Genomic DNA, 22,707 nt, shown 5'->3' with positions numbered 1-22,707 from the left:
CGCTTTGGAATTTACTGCACATTATTCTGAGATTGTTTATTTATTCCTCTGTCTTCCTCACGATTTCCACCCGCTGTGGATCTGGAGCCTGCATGCTTCATGGGAAGGCGTGTGCACTCCTTGCACTGATTAAGCAGAAGGCCTGCGAGGGCTGCAGAAGCACACATGGGCTGGGTGTCCCGCCAGACCCCTCCTCGGGAGCAGGGGCATCTCCCTTCAGGATCAGACCTGCCAGTATTCAATCTCTGTTACTAATTATTACTTTAGGCAATTTGAAATAATTTTCCAAGCACCCACAGAGAATGAGCTTTCAGTTTGCTGTCAGGCCAATAATCATGATCGCCCCAGAAGGGCTTTTGCAGCCAAATTTTTCAGGCAAGGTTGCTAACAGAAAGCAAGATCTTGGGAGCGGGCCTCTATGTAAATCCTGACTGCTATCTTTAGCTCACAAGACACTGAAGCTGTTCTTCAGCTTCCTGAAGCCTTAATTTTCTTTTCAGTTAATATGGTGATAAAGTATTTACTTCTCAGTGCTGCCTGGACGATTAACAGTGCAGCTTTACGTCATCATTCTCTCTTGGCCTCTGTTTGGAAGGCTGGATGTGAACAGGTCCGTGAAGGCAACTGGTTCACCCCTACTAGTACTCGGGTATGGCCTGGAGGTCGATGGTAGACTCTGGAAGGAAAGATTAGCTCCCCTTATCTTTATGGGGGGACACTGACAGACAGTTAAGAGCCAATGCTTAGACTTCAGCATATCCCAATATTCACAATGAATGTCCACAATCTTCCTTTGAGGAAGCAGCCAAAATGGGTCTGTCAAAGATAGGGTATCTGCTTGGCAACAAACTTCATAATCTGACCTCAGCTGTGGGACCACGAATCAGCCCTGCAACCAAGGGAAGCCACAGAGGCTAGATGATAACCCGCTGGGTGTCTGAGAGTTCTGGCCCACAAGGCTGCTCGACACTGGAGAGTAACACAATCAGAAAGGATCCTGTCTGGGGCAATTGCTTTTTTTAGATTAAGAATCTTTTTTTTTAATTAACATGTATTATTTGCCCCAGGGGTGCAGGTCCATGAATCAACAGGCTTAGACATTTTGCAGCACTCACCAGGGCACATACCCTTCCAATGTCCATCACCCAGCCACCCCATCCTTCCTCCCCCCCACCCAGCAACCCGCAGTTTTTTCGTGAGATTAAGGGTCTTATGGTTTGTCTCCCTCCCAATCCCATCTTGTTTCATTTTTTTCCCTTCCCTCTCCCCATGACCCCCTCCCTGCCTCTCAAATTCCTCATATCAGGGAGATCATATGATAATTGTCTTTCTCTGGTTGACTTACTTCACTCAGCATAACACCCTCTAGTCCCATCCACGTCACTGCAAATGGCAAGAGTTCGTTACTTTTGATGGCTGCATAGTATTCCGTTGTATCTATAGACCACATCTTCTTTATCGACTCACCTGTTAATGGACTTCTAGGTTCTTTCCATAGTTTGGCTATTGCGGACACTGCTGCTCTAAACATTCGGGTGCGCATGTGGGGTAACTGTAGTACGCACGGTGTGTGTCTGTGAGGGGGATGAGTGGGTGTGAGAGTGCGGGGAGGAGGGCGGCAAGTACAAGTGAGCAGCTTCGCACCTCCCGGTCCTGACTTGTGAGTTGTTGACCGAGACAGCTTCCCTTCACTCAATTCTCTGTGCGCACGGTATTCTTACTATGACGCCCCACGAACGGCAGTCACTGGACTGGGTAGCGGGGTGCCGGCGGTGGGGGAGGGGAGTGGGGGTTGCTCCTTACAGCCTGAAAGAAATGAATGATCACAGAATCCTAAAGCACAGAGCACACCGCACACTTGCCCGAGGACGGAATCTCCACACGACTGTCCTCTCCGCAGTGTCTGAGCCAGCGCGCCCGCCCCAAGCCCAGGTGCCACCCAGCTTCCTTCCGAGCCACATGCGGCTTTACAGGTGAGATGGAACAGCCTGGGGAAAGCTGAGGCTGATCCCCTCACGCCAATTTGTGTTTTCAAATGCTCTACTCACGGTGCCATTTCTAGGTGGCTGCCCCAGAGAGGCACTCCGGGTTCCTCTCTCTAAAGACCGTCCTCCAGCTGCCCAGCTAGCCTGCACAGACATAACGTTTTATGACATAACGGTTTTATGGCAGATTACTGAAAGCATAGTAACAAGTGAAAATAAATTTGTAAAACAGAGCCACAGTTTGTGTATAAACATCATGTTTAGCACAGGGTTTCAGAGCACAATGGACTTCAGTTCAAATCCTGGTTCTGTCACCTGAACGCTAGCAGTCTAGGGGGCTTACTACAAAGCCCCTGACTCCATTGAGCCTGTCTGATGATCCAGGGAATGGGGGAGGCGGCATCAACCCCCCGTGGCAGGTATGGAGAGCTCGGGAGATACTGTTCGCAGCATCTCCTGGCACAGCCCAGGCACTCAAAGGCCACTTCTCTCTCCCCTCCCCAGACTGTACCTCTCCAGCCCATGAGCCGTGCACAAGTGTCCACTGGCTTCTTGCTTCTTCTCTGCATCACACTCACAAATATTTGTGTGCCTTTCGGAGACTCTTCATAACATAGGCTCACTTGGACCAAACTCTCCAACTTCCTAAAGGTTAAGACAGACCTTTCATGGGCTCAGGAACCTACGAAAATACTTCATTATGTCCCGGACTTTACTTACTTCTGCTACAGTGACAGAGCAGAACTGTGTCATGCAATCAATGTCAAAACTGAAACCAGGAGACCTGGGTGTGAAAATAGGACACTTGTTCCTTATTAAAACTTGGGACAATTATCCTTCAGGAATCTGACCTTTGTGCCAGAGAGGATAATGCCTGAACTATTTGGGGGAAATTATGGTACTCAAACTCTGTGATCACTTTCATGCTACCTTGAATTTTAGCTCTGTTCGCCTTGCATTCCTAGACTGTAACCTCAGTGAAGGCAGGGATCAAATCTCACAGTTCCTTTGGGTTTCCTCCATAGGATGGGCACAGGGCTCAGTATCAGCAGCGGCAACATCATTAGCAATGACAGCCAACATCAATTTTAATATGTACTACTGCCCAAGCATGGTTCAAACCACTACACTGGTACTGGGTCATTAGGTAAGAAACCCTAATATTTGTACTTCATCATATAGAAATGGCTGAACTGAAAAAAATTTATTAAGGATAAAAATGGGCATCTGGCAAGTAGAGGGCAAACAGCAGGGTCAAGTATAGAGAAAGCCAAGGCACTGGAGGGGAGGTAGGTTTGTCCAAAACATGCAGGTTCTAGGAATGAGAGACTTAACATTTTGAGAGCTCAGAAGTAAACACGGGGAGAGGTGCTCCAAACGCTGGAGGTCGGCAGCATTGTGACTACATTTCCCTATTTTCCTCCCTCTCTTAAACGACTACTGCTTTGTATCTTCTCCTCACACTCAGCTTTATTTCTTGGTCTCTCTGCTGACTGAGAAAACAGAAACAGGAGAAGCCGACGGCCTCCATCTCTTACCACCACATCTGCGCCCATTCGGCTCTGCCTCCCTCCTGCTGTCATTGGAGGAGGCTGACAGCGATCTTGTCCAAGGTCGGTCACTCCTCTGGGCTCGAGGCCCCGTACACTCTCAGCAGTTACAACAGAAATTCTCTCCTCTCCTTCCAAAAGCATTTTTTCCATTCATCACTAGGTCTTTTCCATTAATGAATAAAAATACTATCATATTAAAAAAAAAAATCTTAGAAGTCTGTCAGTCTTTGTTGGCTCTTCCTCATCCTCCAGTCTTAATGTCGGACGGAGTGCCCTGGGGCTTCATGCTCTGCTTTTCTTCTCCACCTACCTACTCCCTTGGGAATATCACCCAGCACCTGGCTTTGGCTCCTCTCTATATACTGGCAATTCTGAAATGTGTTTCTGCAATCCAGACTTCTCTGCTGACCTCCAGATTCATCTACACAACTGCCTGTCAAACAGCCACTTGGATATTTAAAAGTCATATATCGATATTTAAAAAACAAAAATAATTCTTGACTTTGAGATAATTACGGGCGCACAAGACATAGAGCAAAATAGTACAGAGAGATCCCAAGTACCCATGACCCAGCTTCTTCCAATGGTGATGACATCTTAAAAAGTCACATCAATTCTAATATCACAACAAACTCCTGACGACCCCTCCCAAAAGCTGTTCCTTCCCAATTTTAGAAAATGGCACTTCCATCTCCGCAGTTGGTCACAACAATCTTGATATCATCCTGAATTAACTTTTTCTCACATCTCACCTCAAATACATCAGAAAATTCCTTTGGTCCGATCTTCCAAATCAACCCAGAATTCGACCACTCCTCAACCGTTTTTACTGCTACCACCTGGATCCAAACTACTCTCATCTTTTATTTGGAAACTACAACTGCCTTCTAAGCGATACCCTTTCTTTCTAACGTTCCACCTACAACTTGCTGCCTCCAGCATGCCCCCTGTCAAGACTTTTCACTTCCCCAACCATGGGACCTTTAACAACCAAAAGCCCCTTGCCACCTTACTTCCTTAAGGTCGCTGCTTGAATGTTACTTTCTCAGTAAGGTCTTCTTCGACAATTTTATTTTAAATTGTAGCCATCCTGCATCTTGAGTCTTTTCTAGGTTTATTTTTCACTTGTACTGATCGCCATTTCACATGTCTGAACTTCCTCATTCTTACTTATTGTCTAGTTTCCACCTATCCCTAATGCAAAGCTCCCTACAGTCACAGGAGTTTGTCTATTCTGTTCAGTGCTATATGGCCAGCACTGAGATCTATTCCTGATATGTAGTAGGCACTGACAAAGATTTGTCCATCGTTGTATAACAAATGACCCAATTTTAGAAGCTTGAAAGTGTGTTATCTCACAGTCTCTATGAATCATGAATCTGGTGTAGCTCTGGATCAAGGTCTCTCCTGAGGTTATAATCAAACGACTGGCCAGGACTGTGGGTGCACATGATGGCCTGGTTGGGTGGCAGGAGGAGATTCGTGTCCATGTTGACTCACATGGTTATCAGCAGCCTTGGTCTCTTGCCATATGGAGCTCTTTACCACAGGGCAGCTACACTTCCCAAGAGTAAATCATGCAAGAGAAAGTGAGAAACAGTACCTAAGAAGGAAGCCACAGTTGTTCTGTAACTTAATTTTCTAGTGGCAACCCATCATTTTTGCTGTATTCTGTTCATTAGAGGAAAATCAATAAATCCAGCCCACACTCGAGGAGAGGGGATTACACAGGGGATTAAATACTAGGAGGTAGGATCATTAAGGGCCATCTTACAAGCTGTCTTCCCCAGCACTCAATAAATATTTGTTCAATGAATGAACAAATTAACCAATGATGTATACTTGAAAAAAAGAAAATCCCAAGCCAAATGGGAAAATCAGATTGACTTCTCTAGGAACTTATGGATTTTTTTTACTCTTAATAAATGGAAAAAGGACAGGAAGGACAAATAATCAACTTTGGAAATAAAAACACATTGTAAACTGTAAACGTTTTAAAAAAGGAAAGGAAAATCTTTCCTTTCTTTAGAATCTTATAATAGGAGGTCATTTTTCTCAGGATTATCTATATTTTATTTATATAGGAGTAAATCATGTTATATTACATCAAGCTTCAAAAACTGTATTCTCTATACTTTAAGTATTCTCTGTTCCCATTTATTCTGTGCCTTTGACAGTCAAAATGGGAAAACAAAATCCTTTTTAGGTTTTTCTCTTCTACGCTTATCTCTTAAGCTCCTATTTTTTTGCATTTTTGTCAAGATAGGATACGCTTATCGGACTAAACTTTCACCCTGCGAAATAGAAGAAAATAGTTCCTTAAAAGCAAAAGCATTCAAGAGCAGGAATGGAAGGATAACGTTTATGACTATGATAATATGCACAGGCTAGCGGAAAGTCAGATGAGAGTAGTATATACTGCACATTTGAAAATCCTGAAGTAATCGCTGCTGGGTACCAGTATTAACAAATATATAAAACAGAAAGTCTTCAGTGAATGTTGGGTCTTCCTTCCTACACATAGCATTTACTAAACCCGCAAATAGTAATTTTTATATTAACTTATAATTCATCTGTTACACACGCACACATTTGCGCCAATCAGCCATGAGCTTCTCCAAGGCAAACTTGGCAGTCTTTTGTTTACAGCACCTAGAACAACGGCAACAAGAAAGTGCTCACATCAATATTTCCTGAGTGTAGCTGGCAGGAATAAAACTCATTTGGCTCAGAATCAAAGAAGTCAAATGAGGACTAAACCAAAACCAGATATCAATGGGAAAAACAGTCATAAGATTAAAAAGAAGAAGAAGAAGGAGGAAGAGGAGGAGGGGGAGGGGAGAAGAAAGTTAACGTTTAGCTCTCTTGTAACACCGAGGAAACATTTTATAATCCTTTCGTAGTTGAAGCTAGTATGATGAAAAAATAGCAAAAACCCACAAAAATACAGTTAACTGATCTTTGACAAAGAAGTAAAGGAAATACAGTGGGGTGACGACAGTCTTTGTGACAAATGGTGCTGGAACAACTGGACGGCCACATGCAAAAAAATGAATCTGGTACCAGACCTTAGGCCCTACGCAAAAATTAACTCAAAATGGACCACAGAACCAAATGTAAAACATAGAACTCTAAAACTCCTAAAAGATTACAAAAGAAAAAAAATCTAGATGACCTTCGATCTGGCTGTGAGTTTTTAGATACAGCACCAAAGGCAAAAAAAATCTGTGAGAAAATGAATTAAATTAAAATTGAAAACTTCTGCTTTGCAAAGTTACACAAAATACACAAAGAATTCTTAAAACAATTTTTTGTAAAACAGCTGAGCAAAAAGCCCACTGCCCATTCCGCATCTTCCCATGACAGGGAGAAAAGTTCACTCCAAACAACAGGCAGGAAACTACAGGAGGTACACCTGTGGCATCTCTCTCCCTCTCTCCGTGGCTGAAGAAGCCATGGGCAATGTGGCTGCTCCTGTCTGCAGCCTGCCTGTCCACAGTAGGTGCTTATTCTTGACCTCTTTATAGAATGACCTCGGGGCAGCTCTAATGGGTCAAGTTCCATGTAAACTGGCCCCATAGACCTAGGCCACACTCTCCAATGCCAGCTGTTCCAACAATAGTTTTTAACACTTACTGATATTTTTGCTTTCACCTTTCTGAATTGTAAAAGTGGGTGTTAGTGACGGAGGAGAGGAACATGACCAAGCATCACCCTCAAACACTATGACAATGAGACCCCAGAAAAATCACCTTTTCTCTGATCTGATATCCTGGCCTACAAACAGAGTTGAGGGTCCCTTATGAGATGCCCCCTTACTCCAAGTCCCTTCTCCTTTCTGATACGTCTCTCAGACATCTCCCAGAGAACTCCCTGCTAAGCTTGATTAACAATATAATTAACAATATAAATATTCTAGCTAAAAAAATTATAAAAACTAAAATTTGAAGAAAGGAAAAACAAATACAGCCTACATGTCACAAATTCAAAGGGTAGTGTAATGGCATTACCAGGCACACATTCCATCTTGCATTTTCAATTTATAATATTTCCATATCTGGAAAGTTGATGACAAAATTAATCTGCCTTGAGGCACCTGGGTAGCTCAGTCAGTTAAGCATCTAATGTGATTTCTGCTCAGGTCATGACCGCAAGGTTGAGAATGAGCCCTGCGTCAGACCCTGCGTTGAACATGGAGCCTACTGCAAATTCTCTCCCACTCTGTCCCTCTCCCCAACTTTAACAAAAAAAAAAAAAAAAAAAGAGAGAGAGACATTAATCTTTTTTAAGGAACTGAAAATTTAAGGCAATCCTTTATGCACTTATCAGAACATACATTCATTATCTTATCTATATTATAAATATTTAGGGAACTGAAATGATCTCTCACATAGGTATCAAAGATGGTTCTCAGAGTGTGGGCCATAAACCACAAGAGTCCAAGACTTTCAAGCAGTCTGCTAAGTCAAAATGATTTTGAGGACACTAAGACATCGTTTATCTTTTTTCACTATATTGATATTTATAGGTTGGTAAAAAAGCAATGTGGATAAAACCATGAGCACTTCGCACAGATCACCAGACTGGACTAAGAGCCACTGTGTTCTCCCCTAGCAAATTTTCACTTAAGGATGTTCCTCATGGGAGAGTAAAAATGATTAACTTTATTAAATCTCAACCACTGAGTGTACTTTTTTTTTTCAGTTTCTGTGATATACACACAAAGCACTTCACCGTATACCAAAGCATAATAAGGAGAAAGCATCTGTGTGATGGCTCGAATTATGAGCTGCAGTAGCTACTTTTTGCATGCATCACCATTTCTGCTTAAAAGAACAACTAATAGGAAACTCTGGTTGTTTAGACTTGGATACTCGGCAGACATTTTCTCCAAAGTGAACAAAATGAGCCTGTCACTTCAAGGAAAACAATTCATAGTACTTGCTGCCACTGATAAAATTTGAGCTGTCAAGCAAAAAATTAGAATTTTGGAAAACTAGTATCTACCACTGTGAGACTGACAGCTTCCCAATACTTAAAGACTCATCTGCTGAGATGAGCGCTCATTTTAATGCACGTGACTTTGCTGATATTGTAGAATGCAATTTACCAACATCCGGATGATCTGCATAACTCAGTGGATCACTATTTTCCAAAGCTCTAATGCGTTACATTACAAACCACACATGGGTAAAAGAGCCATTCAAAGTGCAATATGGGCCAGTGATGTCAATGGACAGAGGACCAGGGTTCAATGATGTACTCTTAGGTTCCATGTTGCAACTGGCCTCTAAGAATCTACCACTTGGTGAGTTTCAGTGGGAACACCCCAAGTTATAGGCAATTAAAGCACCTCTCCCTTTTCTGACCTCACAATGGAGTAAGGCTGGATTTTCTTCATTGACTTCAACCCAAACAAGAAAAATTGAACACAGAAACAAACACAAGAATCCAGCTGTGTTCTATTAAGCAAGACATGTCAATATAAAATAATGTCAGTTCCACTAATCTTTTTTATTTGGAAACAGTTATTTTCCATTCAAATATGCTATTCATGTCAGCCTGTAACAGGTCTGTCATTAAAGTTTTAAGTGAATTAAATAAATATTTCCAAAATATCTTGGTTTTAATTTCTAATATGATAAATATCAATAGATAAAACCTTAATAAACAAAAGTTCTTTTGGGTCTTCAATAATTTTTAAGAATGTTAAGACACCCAGAGATCAAAAGGTTTTACAATCACCAATTTTCGTAATAATTGTTTAAAACAACACTTGCAGAGTTCCTACTTCATGCTGTGCCAGGAAATGGAGAATTATATAAAAGGCATCATCACTTGCCTCACGGAATTTCTAATTTCATGAAGATTGTAGTTCTCAGTTATAATAATTTTACTGTAAAGAAGAAAAAGCATTTTGTGCGCCTGGCTGGTTCAGTTGGTGGAGCATGGGATTCTTGACCTTGGGGTGGTGAGTCCAAGCCTCGTGTTGGGTGTAGAGCTTAAAAATAGAATCTTTAAGAAAGATTTTTTTTAAACTTTCTTAGGAATGTCTTTTACATCTGAATGTTGTCAGTGGCAACTAATATCGTGTATGGCACATAGCTGATGCCTAAATCCTTAGTGACTCAGGCTGAATCTACACAATGTACGTTGGGTCTGTACTTCAGAAAGGCATACATCATGCCATGCAATTAGGTAATGTGCATTATCTAAACATTTTTACAGTGCTTTCAGACACTGATTGCTCGTTATGGTGAAAAACGTGCTGCCATCCTTCGTTAAGAGAGAATATTAGCACCATGAAGGCCCTGAAGTTACTGCTATATGCAGCCTTTGATTGAGACAAACTTAGGAAATACATTTGATTTTTAGGTCTTTTTTTTTTTTTTAAGACAAATTTACTCTTCCAGATTTTTTATCAAATATTCTGGATAATAGGATAGGGAAGAAACAGTAGCGTATTTCAAGAACAGTCATAATATGAAAAAGAGATTTCCTTATGCTGTTTCCATAGCTCTAGAAACCAGAACCAAAAAGTGGAAACTATAAAAAGCCCAAAGAAAAAGAAAAATCCTTTATAGACACACACACACACACACACACACACACACACACACACACACACACACACGGTAGTAGCTGGTTGGCCGCAGACTAGCTGGATTATCAACAGACACGATGCTTCAGGGTCAGAGGTCAGACTAGATAAGAGGTTCCAAATATTCTCCCCACTGAAACCCAACGGAGACGGCGTGTTCCCGTCAGACACAATCTGACATCTGGGGGGATGTGATGGGAGCTGGATCAAAGGCTCACGTAGGGCGGGCTGAGGGCCCATCCAGTTCCGGGTTGAGAAGCACCAGGCAGGAGGCCAGAAGGCCTCTTCTAGTTCTAGGTAGGACTCTCTGGAGATTCTGAAGCCGGGTCCTAAGCAAACCCCCAGGGAGCACCTCACAGGGGAGAGGAGTGTCTCCCGCAGCCCTGTGCGTGGACGCGGCCCTCCCAGCAATCCCGGGCGTGCGGGGACCGTAAAAGGCTGGGATTGCCCAGAAGACCCCCTGATCGAACTCCATCACATCTGAACCAAGAACAGCATGTTTCAATCTCAATTTTGGCTTCTTTGACCATTTTCCTGGATTTCTAACTGCCCCTAGCTTGCTCTCTGAGCCTTCTAAAAACTGTTTCTACTTCCTGAACTAGAAAAGCAATAGAAAAGCAACTCTTACCCGCCTCCACAAAAACAAAACAATTGAGATTTGGACCAAATGCTCTGAACTTTAGACATTCGCATATTCATCACCGCAAGTGTCACGCCAATTCGATCTCTGCCTACACGACAGCGTATCATGGCGTAAATATCTTCCTCAGAATCTCCACAAATTCTGCTAATGCACATGGCAACTGAATGACAATTATCCTGAAGGTAAACGGCCTTCTCTGCTTTATTCTGTCGAGGGAGGGGTACTAAGTGCAGGCTTTGCAGACACTCCGGCCTGAATTCTAGAATCGGAACAAGTGCTGCTCTTGGTACGCACTCTAGAATTAGCTTGCTGGCTCTTTCCGTTAAGTTCGGCTTTGAATAAATGTGGGTATACATTTGAAAACTGCACACTACACATGAGTAGTATACACTTATTTTACATTTTGAACATCATGTATGAGCTGTGGCAACATCTGGTGTTTTGCAAATTTGGCCAAATCCAGCGGTACTTCCTTTTCCAACTGTGTCCTCCGCCACGTAAAGGTTGTATTTCAGCTTGAGTTTCCCTCGCTCTCACTCGCTCTAGCCCAGTATTGTGTGATTCCAAACAAGCTTTGGATCTAAATTTTTTAATTTTTCCTCTCTCCATGGAAAATTAAAAGCTTGCCAATTAATAACATAAGGGAAAACATAAAGCATAAATAAAATGAGGGGAGACATAAAATGAACTTTAAATGCCTCTGCCTCACTTTTCTGCAGTTTACGGGACTCAGCAGCAGACCTCCTCTTGAGACGGTTTACTGGACAAGAGCACCTTGCTAAGCATTACAGCACCTGAACTAGGAGAAAGCAACGCCATAATTACCTTACTCTTTACTGGGCCAGCCAGGCATCTTTTCCTTGGGAAAAATGCACCTACCCGCACAAACTGTGTCACACGTTCGCAGGGGGTGGGGGGCTGGCTGGAGGTAGAAGTGAGAAACTAAGGCGATGAGAATGTGCTGTAAGTGCCACCACTGGACCGAAAACATCATCAATAAAAACGAACACCCTAAGTGGATTCTACGGCCAACTTTTCAGTTGAATCATGAGTCACTAACTGCTGCTGGAAAATCTAGAACCATCTGTCCATTTCCATATTCAGGCTCACAATTAGCATATGGCCTTGCCAGGGAGCTGGTCTTTGTTGCTACCCTCACATAAACTATTGAAAAACTGCTTCAGCCTTAAGGGGAAGGAAAGGGCCTTGGGGGAGCCTTTGGCCCACCTCGTCTGTTTGCTGGTTCACAGTCCCACTGACAGAGACTTTTCCTTGGATTTCAACCCTGCAGTTGGTTCATTCCCTTCCCTCGGAACATTCTTCCACCATTGCTAATACGTACCCCGTCAGAACTGTGACCCTCCTCTCATTCTTGGGAGATTCAAAACCCGTGTTTGCTGGACACTTGTCCTATCCCACATTTGCCAGGTTCCCGCCTGGCCTCCTTCACTTAGACTCAGTCCTGCTCTGGACACATCCCGTGACGGGCCACTCCACTGGGACCGAGCATCCTGGGGGCTCTCAGGTCCCCGTCCTCATGCAGCTCCTAGAATGGCTCCGGACTCTTGACCCCAGCTGCTTGTTCTGGGACGTCTTAGACACACTATAGTTGGGAGGTTAAGAGCAAAGACCCTGGGAAAAAGCCTTCCTGATGTCAAGGTATGGCTCCTCTATTACCAAACTAACCTTGCGGAACTGCACTTTCCTCACCTGTCAGAATGGGAGGATTAATATGACCTGGACCACACATAACTCGGCCAGAGGAGGCAAAGGTCTGCAGATTCCTCAGTCCGAACCACACGCCTACTCCGTGGCAGGTTCAAAGTTCAAGCCAGGTTTTACAGGACTCAAAAGTTGTACTCTTTTCAAATGGATAATGCTATCTTCCTTTAAAATCTTTAGTTTCTTCCTTAAAAACAACAAAAATGATCATCTCCTTCTTATAGCAGTCCTCATAAAATTTAAAAGCAAGTTATTAACTAAAGTACTTGAGTTCTAATAATAAGGAAATGATATCCTTGGTTAGCCACAACTGTCAATCTAACAAGTTAGTTAGAACTAGAAATCCCAGGGCACCTGGTTGGCTCTGTGGGTTGAGCATCTGCCTTTGGCTTAGGTCATGATCCCAGGGTCCTGGATCAAGTCCTGCATCAGGCTCCTAGCTCAGTGGGGAGTCTGCTTCTCCCTCCTCCCCCTGCTTGCGCTCTCTTTCTGAAATACAGTCTTTTTTTTTTTTTAAAGATTTTATTTATTTATTTGACAGAGATAAATCACAAGTAGATGGAGAGGCAGGCAGAGAGAGAGAGGGGGAAGCAGGCTCCCTGCTGAGCAGAGAGCCCGATGCGGGCCTCGATCCCAGGACCCTGAGATCATGACCTGAGCCGAAGGCAGCGGCTTAACCCACTGAGCCACCCAGGCGCCCCTGAAATACAGTCTTAAAAAAAATTTTAAAAAGACCTAGGAATCCCCACAGATGTTTGAACCTCTACCTGTGCCAATCCCTAAATGAATGACTTGAATTCTTAGCCTTTACGGTAAAATTTCAAGATAATATTACCCACAGTAAATATTCTTGTGAGAAGATACTGGGTGGACTTGCCCATCAACTTGGGGAAGGAGACAGCAGCAGCAAAGACGGGCACCAGCAGATGAAGAGGAAGTTCCAAAGGCAAGAGAGCCCAGCAGGTGAGAGCAGAGGAGGGAGACTGTCCTGGACAGAGATGTCCTGTGGCCAAGCAGAGGGCAAGAAGGGGAGGAGAGGGACCCACATGATCTACTCTGTGTGAAATTTACGTTGTTGGAAGGATCCAGAGCAAGATCTGGAGTCCAGCTAAAGGGGCTCAGACCTAAGCATGGAGCAGACATTAGAAAACGTCTACATAGAGTTCCATGGACAACTCTATCACCAAGCCATAAACTATCACATGACATTCGTGTGAAATTGTTTAAGTGCTCAATTTAACCCTAGGTAAGTTGTCTCCCTGCCTCTGAATGCGGGCACCGTGGGCCAGGCGCTGGAGGTGTTTTCCACTTATGAACTGGAAAGAACAGGACGGAATACTTACTATCAAATGACACAGGAGAACTGTAACATGTATAAAATGTACATGTAAATGAGAACAGTCGGAGTGTAATTTAGACAACTGCACATCTGTGATAGAGGAAAATGATTTCCCAATTAGAACACCTAACGCTTAGTAAAAAAACTAAAACATCAAACACAGAAGTATTCCCCAACTGGAGAAAGTAAATAAAAACAATCTACCGCACCTAAGAGCAATTTTCATTTCTTCTAAAGCAGCCAATGCACTGAGAGCTATCCTTTCGGTTACCTTGGTCACAGCTTTTGGAGAAAACGTAATTGCATCCACCACAGTGATGAGGTCGCCCGGGTGGAGGCGATCAAAGTACTTCACGCAGACATCATAGGCGCGTAGCCACTCCGGGGAGGACTCTGGGGCTTGTTTAATGAGGTGAGGGTCTCCAGTCCAGAACAACTTCTGTAACCAGATGGTGTACAGAGCGCTCGGGGAAAGCATCCGTCCATCCTGGGCAGGGATTTTGGGAACAAGTTTGGAAATAGATAAGATATTTTGACTTGAAAGAACTGGCTCCAGAGCTTCTAGAGGATTCATGTTTTCATCTGTCAGCTTTTTGTAATTAAGACCTAATGGAAAGGAAAGAAAAAAAATAAGTAGGTTCATTCCAAGAACTTTTCGCACACATCCGCAGCCCTCTGTGTGGCTGGCGGGAAAAGTTCACCCGCCGCTTTACAGCAGACAGTGTGTATGTGGCACGGGTCCCAAGACCTGAGCTCCAGTCCCGGCCCACAGGGTTATCAGCCGCGCAGTCCTCTGCGAACCGCCTCGAGGGGGGCGCACGAGACAACCGTGGTCCCCCGGCTGCCGGCGTGCAGGGCACCCGCATTTTCCTCCAACAGCACACTCAGCACTCACCACACCAAATTCCTTCTTTTTTTTTTTTTTAAAGATTTTATTTATTTGACAGAGACAGAGACCACAAGTAGGCAGAGGCAGGCAGAGACAAAGGGGGAAGCAGGCTCCCTGCTGAGCAGAGAGCCTGATGCGGGGCTCGATCCCAGGACCCCGAGATCATGATCTGAGCCTAAGGCAGAGGCTTAACCCACTGAGCCACCCAGGCACCCCTCTATCTACCTGCTGTTCATCTGGCCTTCCGTCTACTGCCCGAGGGCCCAAGGGCCCAAGGGCCCAAAATGTCTACCGAAGGCCTGAGGGCCCACGGCCTGAAGCCAGGGTCTGGATCTTACTCCTTTTCCTCTGTGTCTGGTCCAAATTTGTAATTTGGTTACTCAGTAAACCACGGATAAACTGAAGTAAATTCTCACACTGCTACAGGTGTCGAAAGGATACAGATTCCAAAGTGCCCTGTAAGTTCTCAAGCACAGAGACGGGAGACGGACTAATGTGCTTAGATTCTTAGTGACATGCGTAAGGAGACACAGTTGGCATTCTAAAGATTTCCACAAGGTCTCAGAGGGTCAAAGCACTTATTTTAAGGATTCCACACACTCTTTAAACTGAGAGGCTCCAGTGAAGTGAAATTATGCCAAATTGTCAATTGTAAAGTTTCTTGGTCTTGTCCTTCATATAAGGTAAAATATAACCCCGGGGAGTAGGGAATAACCCTCTGGAGGATTAGTCAAAAACTCTGAATTTTAGTACCAGGACTCCTCTAAATTACTGTGCTGCTTCCAATAGATTTCTTACAGTTTCTTTGCTATTTAATTCCTGCAACAGCGAGTAAAGGAGTTGGAAAGATAATAACAAAAGTTAATTAGCATTGAATCCTGTGGTTTCAGATCTATGTCGGCCACAACACACAAACATGACTGTGTACAAAAAAACTAATCCCTAGATTTAATTTAAAGAATGAGTTCAAGCAGGGAAATGATCATCTTACCTGAAGCAACTACCTTAAATTTCTTCAGCAATCGAATGTGGGTTTCTGGCTTAATGGTATATTTCCCAAAATCCGCACAGTGGCAGCTTTCCAGGAGAGAGAAATAATACAGCAACCTTTCGTGATCAAAGCCACCAATCGTGGGGTAAATATACTTGACCATGTGCTTATGAAAGCCTTCTGGATCAGTCTTCAAAGTTTCAAAGAGATGAAGGGCTTGGGCTCGATTTTCAATTTCTACTGTGGACAAGCTGAAATTAGGGATGAAGAAATTATGTTAAGATTTGGTTCTCTTATTAAATGATTTTTTTTTTTAAATACCAAAGGAGAAAGGTTGCATCTTACAAAGTTCCTTCTTCCTGCAAATCAAGTTCAGTAAAACACCAGGATTCAGGCAGTTTACATAAAGAGAAAGGGATGCTGTTAGATGCCTATTATTAGACCACTTTCATGTTATCTCATGTGGGTCGCGGCAACCCTGTGAAGTAGGCATGACGCCACATTCCTTCAGATGGGAGAATCCCCAGTGCACACCAGCCAGGACATGAACCCACACTTGTCCACCTCCACAATGCACTGTTTATGCATATCACAAGAACCATTTAAAATCTGAGCTTCATTACAGAAACGTAAACAACCTTATCATTTCAGAATTTAGGAAATGGTGAGGGAAGAAACAGCTCCAACTTTGAGGCATAGAAGTTTTACCTCCAAGAGCCTTGAATTGCTGTTCCATAGACCCAAATTTGGCAGTGTTCAAACACAATTAAAACAGCAAAGAACAGATATGCGTGCTTTCACTTGAATTAATGAATGCTGTTTGAATAAAACACATATCTTGATCTTCTCATCCTGACTTAGATGTCTTTATGCTGTAATAAAAAATTAAATACATACATACATACATACATACATACAAAGGTCACTTCAGTTTAAACTATTGAAAAAAAATTTTAAGGAGTTTGGTTTGGTTGATCAGTTTTTATTTGAGGGAGGGAGACTTAATTTCAGTCTTGGCTTCACCCTGGACAGAACATAATGCCTCCAGTCCAGTGTAACCCCAACGGCCCATGCAGAGTAAGTTTCAAGCTCTAATTTTCAGAGTCCTTCAGGCAGCCCTCAGCACTCCCAGAAATGCCCAGTCTCCAGAGCTCTGGTGAACAGGAGATGTGGGGGCAGCCAGCGAGACTGCTGCAGTATCAGTTAGATTACTTACAGTTGAAAAGCAGCTCCTCTGGAATATGGCACCCTATTTATTAGAACTCCCATTTTTAGAAAATGCCAGGACATGTTTTTGGTTTATGGAGATAAAGTTAACACAAATTATGTTTTTAGGTTTTTATAAGTGTGTGATAATACTGGGCATAACAGCAGCAATCCACAAAGTGAAAATATCAAGTTATTTTTTTCAAAAAATGCTCTTTTAACCTGTCACTTCAAGAGAAATCCTGTTCTTCTGCTAAGATACAATTTGAGCATCTACAAAAATATCCCTGTCTATAAAAATGTCCCAGCTCTATAAAAACTTCCGTGGCTGCCTCCTCTAGGCATCCTTCTACTCTGGTACTTATAACATGCTTTAGCTTTTCATTTCCGTGTATGTCTCCCCTACTAGACTACAGATCACTTGATGGCAAAGATGACAGCATATCTTCCTTATCGCTAGTTTCTCAGTTCTGAGCACTCGTGTGGGTAAAAAGGAAACATTCAACATGTGTCTTATAAGTGCCAAGTAGATGGATGGTTGAGCAAAAACTTTAAGTGTCCTCTACGGACCAGGCACTGCGCTCAGCACTGGGGAGGGCATGAAGGTTCACAACACAGAGCTCTCATGCAGCGGTCTGAAAGTCTAGTGGAGCTGTAATACTTAGAGTTCAACAACAATGCAAAATTATGCTATGGGTAGACAGAGAACACACAATGGTGTTCCCATTAAGAGGAGGATCACTAACACTGTAACTGCAGAGGAGGTGGCTGTCAATGGTAACAAAAGGCTTAATGAAGGAAGTACCTGAGCTTCTCACTATAAAAAGGGATGAAGCGAAATAATACCATAGAGGTACGGAGACAAGAAGGCACGAGTTCTGTGCAACAAACACAAAGTATAAATGAATGGCTCGTCGGAACGTATTCTGGACACTATCACTGTTCGAAGTATGCGCTGTCATCTCCGAAAGATACTGTGCACACAGTGGTATGTGAAAGAGATCCACAGTATGTATTATGTCTCTGCATCATTTGCAAAATGAAGTCTGAAAAAGTAAATAAGAAACCAGGTAACCCCATTAAGACGGTTCGTACTGACAAAGATTTACAGGCAGAACAGCAGGCCTGATGGAAGGGGGGAGTACAACACGCGCACTTATGCTGCTGATTACTATGCAAGGCAAGCTAAACCTAAGTAATTAGCAACCTACAGATGAGAAACTGCCATCAGAGAGGTGAAGCAGCTCGCCTAAGACCAAGGGACCACGTCTCTTTGGACCCAGTGCGTGTTCTGCTTACCTTGTCAGAAAGCGACCACTGACTGACAAAGGTCAAGAGCCTGTCTTACCAACCATCTAAAAACAGGACTTTCTTCTGTAACACAGGCAGGAGTTCTCTCTCCCAGCAGCATTACTCTAAAAGAGTTCTCCTGTCATACTTCATTCCTAACATCCCGATAAAACAGAATACTCAAGACAGTCTCATCTACAATATGGACAGTGACTAAACCATCCAAGTTTGAGTTCACAGAGTTTGGCTTCATTTGGAATATAGTGTCTCTCAATCAGCATTACCTCCCCTCTTGCCCACCCACTTATTCTTCTGTGCCTAAATTCAGTTTGCCCGATGTACAATTTTACCTAATTATCTTGTCAAGACAGACACTCGAATACCTTTACTGACACATGATAAATACCAAAACCTCCCTCTAAAGCAAATTGCAATGTGCTAAGATCTTTTATAGATGCCAGTAATCAATAACCCATTGCAATAGTTTCCATTGAAAAAAGCCGTTATCTTCCCTTTAGAACAAGATATGACATCTCTGCTTCGAAAACAATTTCAAAGACCCCATATTCAGGAGAGTAGGAAGAAATACCATGAAACCACTATGGACTTTTCAGTAATCAAATTAATGATTACTCTTAAAAACTGATTAAGTGCTTCTTCTGGAGCCAAGTTTAAGCTATAAAGCAGCTTATATAATATAGTGCATATTTAACTTTCAGAGATTAACTACAGGAAGAAACTAGCATTGGTTGTACCCAATGCACAAGGAATAAATTACGAGCACTAATCCCTTGATTAGTGTTCTGTAAGGGCTTCAAGTTGTCAATCACCCAAAAATGTGATTCAAGCACAGCATTTATTGAAAGAACCTATATTTGTATGGGAAAGCAAATGTATTTAAACACCTTTTTCTTTACTCAGCCTGAGAGTGACCGGTCACAGCCCCAGCACCTGGAGGAGGAATAGGGAGGAGAGGGCGAAAAGGAAGGACGGACAGTGGGGCAGAAGGAGGGGCGGGGAAAGTCAGAGAGGAAGGGGTGGGGATAGGGCTGCACAAATCCACGTGCAGCAACTAACAGGCATTTCTGCCAAAGACGAATCCTACAAGTTTAAAGACATTTGGGTCCAAATTAATCACTACAATCCCTGGTGAACAAGGTTCCCCCAGAGATGCCTGTGGAAAGAGGCATCTACCCTCTAAGTTTCCCCTCCGATCTGAGGGAAACCATCCAAGGTATTGACCACCCAAACACCTCAGAATGAACTCAGTGGAGCCGACCTGATCTGCGGTGCTGCCTGACAGCTGAACATGGTAACGGAAGAAAGGTGAGATCAAAATCATCCTGGCGCTCTGCAGCTTCGCCACCATTTTGGGCAAGTGTCTTTGCAAGCTGAAAAATGGAATTTAACTTTCCAAGTTCACCTACAGCGTTGATGGCACGACCAATGGTATCTCTGTCTATTTCTTGTCGGACAATTACCTGGTGACATCCTCTGCAGAATATTTTTTTTTATTTAAGTTTTTTTGTTTTGTTTTGTATTGTTTTGTTTTAGAGAGGTAGACAGACAGACAGACAGACAAAGAGAGGGAGAGGGAGAGCCTCTTCAGCAGGCTCCAGGCCCAACTCTGAGCCTGACATGAGGCTCAATCTCACCACGGAGAGCATGACCTGAGCTGAAGCCAAGAGTCGGACGCTGAACCAACAGAGGCACCCCTCTTTGGGGGATGTTTTATATGAACTGAGTACAGTGGGGCAAGCCATGAGGACAGCCTTCGTCTCCGCTATAGTGACAATCCCAACCTCTCAAGTTCTGACTAGTTTATGCATTCTCATATTATAACCTGGCAAAAAATATTTAAAAACACCATGGCACAGAAAGAGTCATAGGTACCATGTATGGAGCCCTCGGGCAGTAAGCATCAGATCATCTCATGTCTCACAAAGCAGCTGCCTTATAATTAATGTCAATGTCGACTTGAGAAACAATTGTTCAAGAATCAGATGTGCAAAGTTAGGCTAACAGTAGTCACAGGATAGGTTCAGCACATATGATCTGCTTCCAGAAGTGTCAATAGTAGCTAATTTTTTTTTTTTTTTGAGGATCTACTACATGCCAGGTATTTTGTACAAAAAATCCCACAGCCATCTTGCCAAATGGAATGAGAACACCTGAAGATGAGGAAACCTAGGCCTGCATACATGTGAGCAGGAATTCAAAGGCCAGTGTTTGAAGACAGACATGCAGGATTCAAAACCTGAGCACTTTCCACAAGATGGAAACAAGCCAGAATGCATTTTCTGCTTACGTTTTATGCCAGCATCAGGAGCTTTTGACTCTGTGGGGGAGAAATGGCCTTAACAATCACAACTTGGAAGGGGGGTTACAGATGTCAGGAAGGCATCGCTTCCAATTTGGTAATAGCGGTAATTAGTTCTTCCACTTTGAGGAATGGTAGGTTTCTTCTTATTCACAAGGCAAATCGCAGTCTTGGTCATGATCTCTTCCCCACCTTAGGCCGAAAGAGAGATCAAAACCAAATTTGAACAAACCCAATAAAACCCAGGATCTGAATATCTATATTCAACCCTCCTCCTCTAATATGGATTTTTCCTGGTCCTGAGTTTTTATTGTGTCTTAATTTTCAACATTATGACCTAGTTTTAACAAAAGCTGCCTTAAATCCCCATTCCAGACTAAATATTCTCACACTACTCCAGGCTTACGGGAGGAGAAGGCCAGAATTCAGCATCCTTTACCATGTGGCTCTCTGGACACATCCCCACTCTCAGCAGGAGCAACCCTGAGACACGGGTCCTGCGTATCTTCTGTTTCAATTCATAAAAAAGGCAAACACCTTACAATGCATTCATCTTCCCACAGCTGTAACTTGCCCTTGATCATCCTTGTACCTGAGACCAAAAGATACAGAGCAGATGGTATCATGATCTCCAACACCCAAGCAAAATCCCTTGGGTAATTACCCGGGTGACCAGGAGGTGGCTGGCTAGCAGAATGAACTGAACGTGTAGGGTGCATGGCCTTCAGATCTGTTGTTTAAGTAGCAAGGGGAAATGGGGGTGCCTTGGTGGCTCGGTTGGTTGTGCGACGGCCTTGGGCTCAGGTCATGATCCCGGAATCCCAGGATCGAGTCCTTGCTCAGCAGGGAGTCTGCTTCTCCCTCTGACCCTTCCCCTTCTCATGCTCCCTCTCTCTCTCAAATAAATACAATATTTAAAAAGAGAGAGAGAACGAGAGAGAGAGAGAGAGAGAGAGAAGGGGGGAGATGGAGGGTGTTGCCCAGGGTGACCGAGGAGGTCGTTCTCGCCCCTCCCTACTTCTCCTGTGCTCACAGGCACCATATGCTCCAGCCTCAATGGTCTTCCGTAGCTACTGAAAATGCCAAGACCTTCCTGGCCCCAGAACCCTCTGCCTAGACTGCTATCTGCTCCTTGGGCATTTCCTTTCTGGTACTTACCATGATTAGCAATTTATGTTTGGGCTATTTTTAAGTGTGTGTGTGTGTGTGTGTGTGTGTGTGTGTGTGTGTGTGTGTTGGGGTGGTGGGGATGGGGTTCGGGGGAGTCTCCCCTATTAGAACAAAGGCTCTAGGAGGGTAATGATGTGTCTTACTCAGCACTTAAACCTAAACTTAGACTAGGAAGACACTATAAACATAGTAATATTTAAGGCATGAACCAGTGTGGTCTTACTCGATCACCCAGAAGCAGCCTCTCATATTCCAAAAATGATCTTATGTCCAAAACTGAAAGACACTCACGGAGTCAGCAGCACAGACGAGAACAGTACCGGAGTAATGCCACAGTAGTACGGAGCCGCCCAGCTGCAAACCCGCCACAGACTGTCTCTCACCTCTGTACCCTTCCAAGGTAAGCACGAGGGTCAGACAACTGAGAAAACAATGACTCAAGAGGACAAGGAGACCTGCTCATGGCTGCACAGCTGTGACCACGGGCAGCAGACCTGGACCCCGAAGTGTGGCCTGGCCCCAGAAGCCACCACACACTGGACGTTAGCAATGTCACACCCACCGGCAGGTGCCGAAGAGCCCAGAAGGGAGGCTGGTGGCTCCGGCTGTGGTGAGGGGCGCAGCAGCCCTGAACGAGGCCTGGAGAAGAGGAGGCTGGGCGGGCCCGCGGGGCCGGCCGGAGCGGACGCCAGGCACATGGGTCCACTCGAAGCCAACACGGGTGGTCAGCACCCCCGAGAAGGAAAACACCAGAGGAACAATAAGAGGGCGAGGGAGACCAGACTTTAAGTGTGGGTGTTCACAACCATTATCTCCTTCGTCGGGGAGTGAAATCGCAGCAATAACCGCCACTCGTGAAGCACCGACTGTGAAAGGAACGCAGGTTTGCTACTTTACCGTGAAGTCGTTTAATTTTTATGACACATTAGAGTTCAGGAAAATGAGTTTTGGAGAATCGAATGATCTCGCGCAGGGACACCCAGCTAGAGTGAGAGGGT

The 22,707-nt window shown here is 43.9% G+C and overlaps 1 protein-coding gene across 3 annotated transcripts in view; it reads right to left on the bottom strand.

Annotated features, from left to right (window-relative positions):
• Window positions 1-22,707, bottom strand: part of NBAS (NBAS subunit of NRZ tethering complex) — a 327,228-nt gene that overhangs the window by 70,542 nt on the left and 233,979 nt on the right. For all 3 annotated transcript variants that reach the window (XM_032353267.1, XM_032353268.1, XM_032353269.1), the window contains 2 exons: window positions 15,724-15,974; window positions 14,115-14,449 (listed from right to left, as the gene is read on the bottom strand). In XM_032353267.1, the coding sequence (XP_032209158.1) occupies window positions 14,115-14,449; window positions 15,724-15,974 (586 nt within the window). The remainder of the gene's footprint in view (window positions 1-14,114; window positions 14,450-15,723; window positions 15,975-22,707) is intronic.

The sequence above is a fragment of the Mustela erminea genome, chromosome 7 (genome assembly GCF_009829155.1).
Source record: "Mustela erminea isolate mMusErm1 chromosome 7, mMusErm1.Pri, whole genome shotgun sequence".
Taxonomy (NCBI): Eukaryota; Metazoa; Chordata; class Mammalia; order Carnivora; family Mustelidae; genus Mustela; species Mustela erminea.
This window is presented reverse-complemented; position numbering and strand designations above follow the sequence as displayed.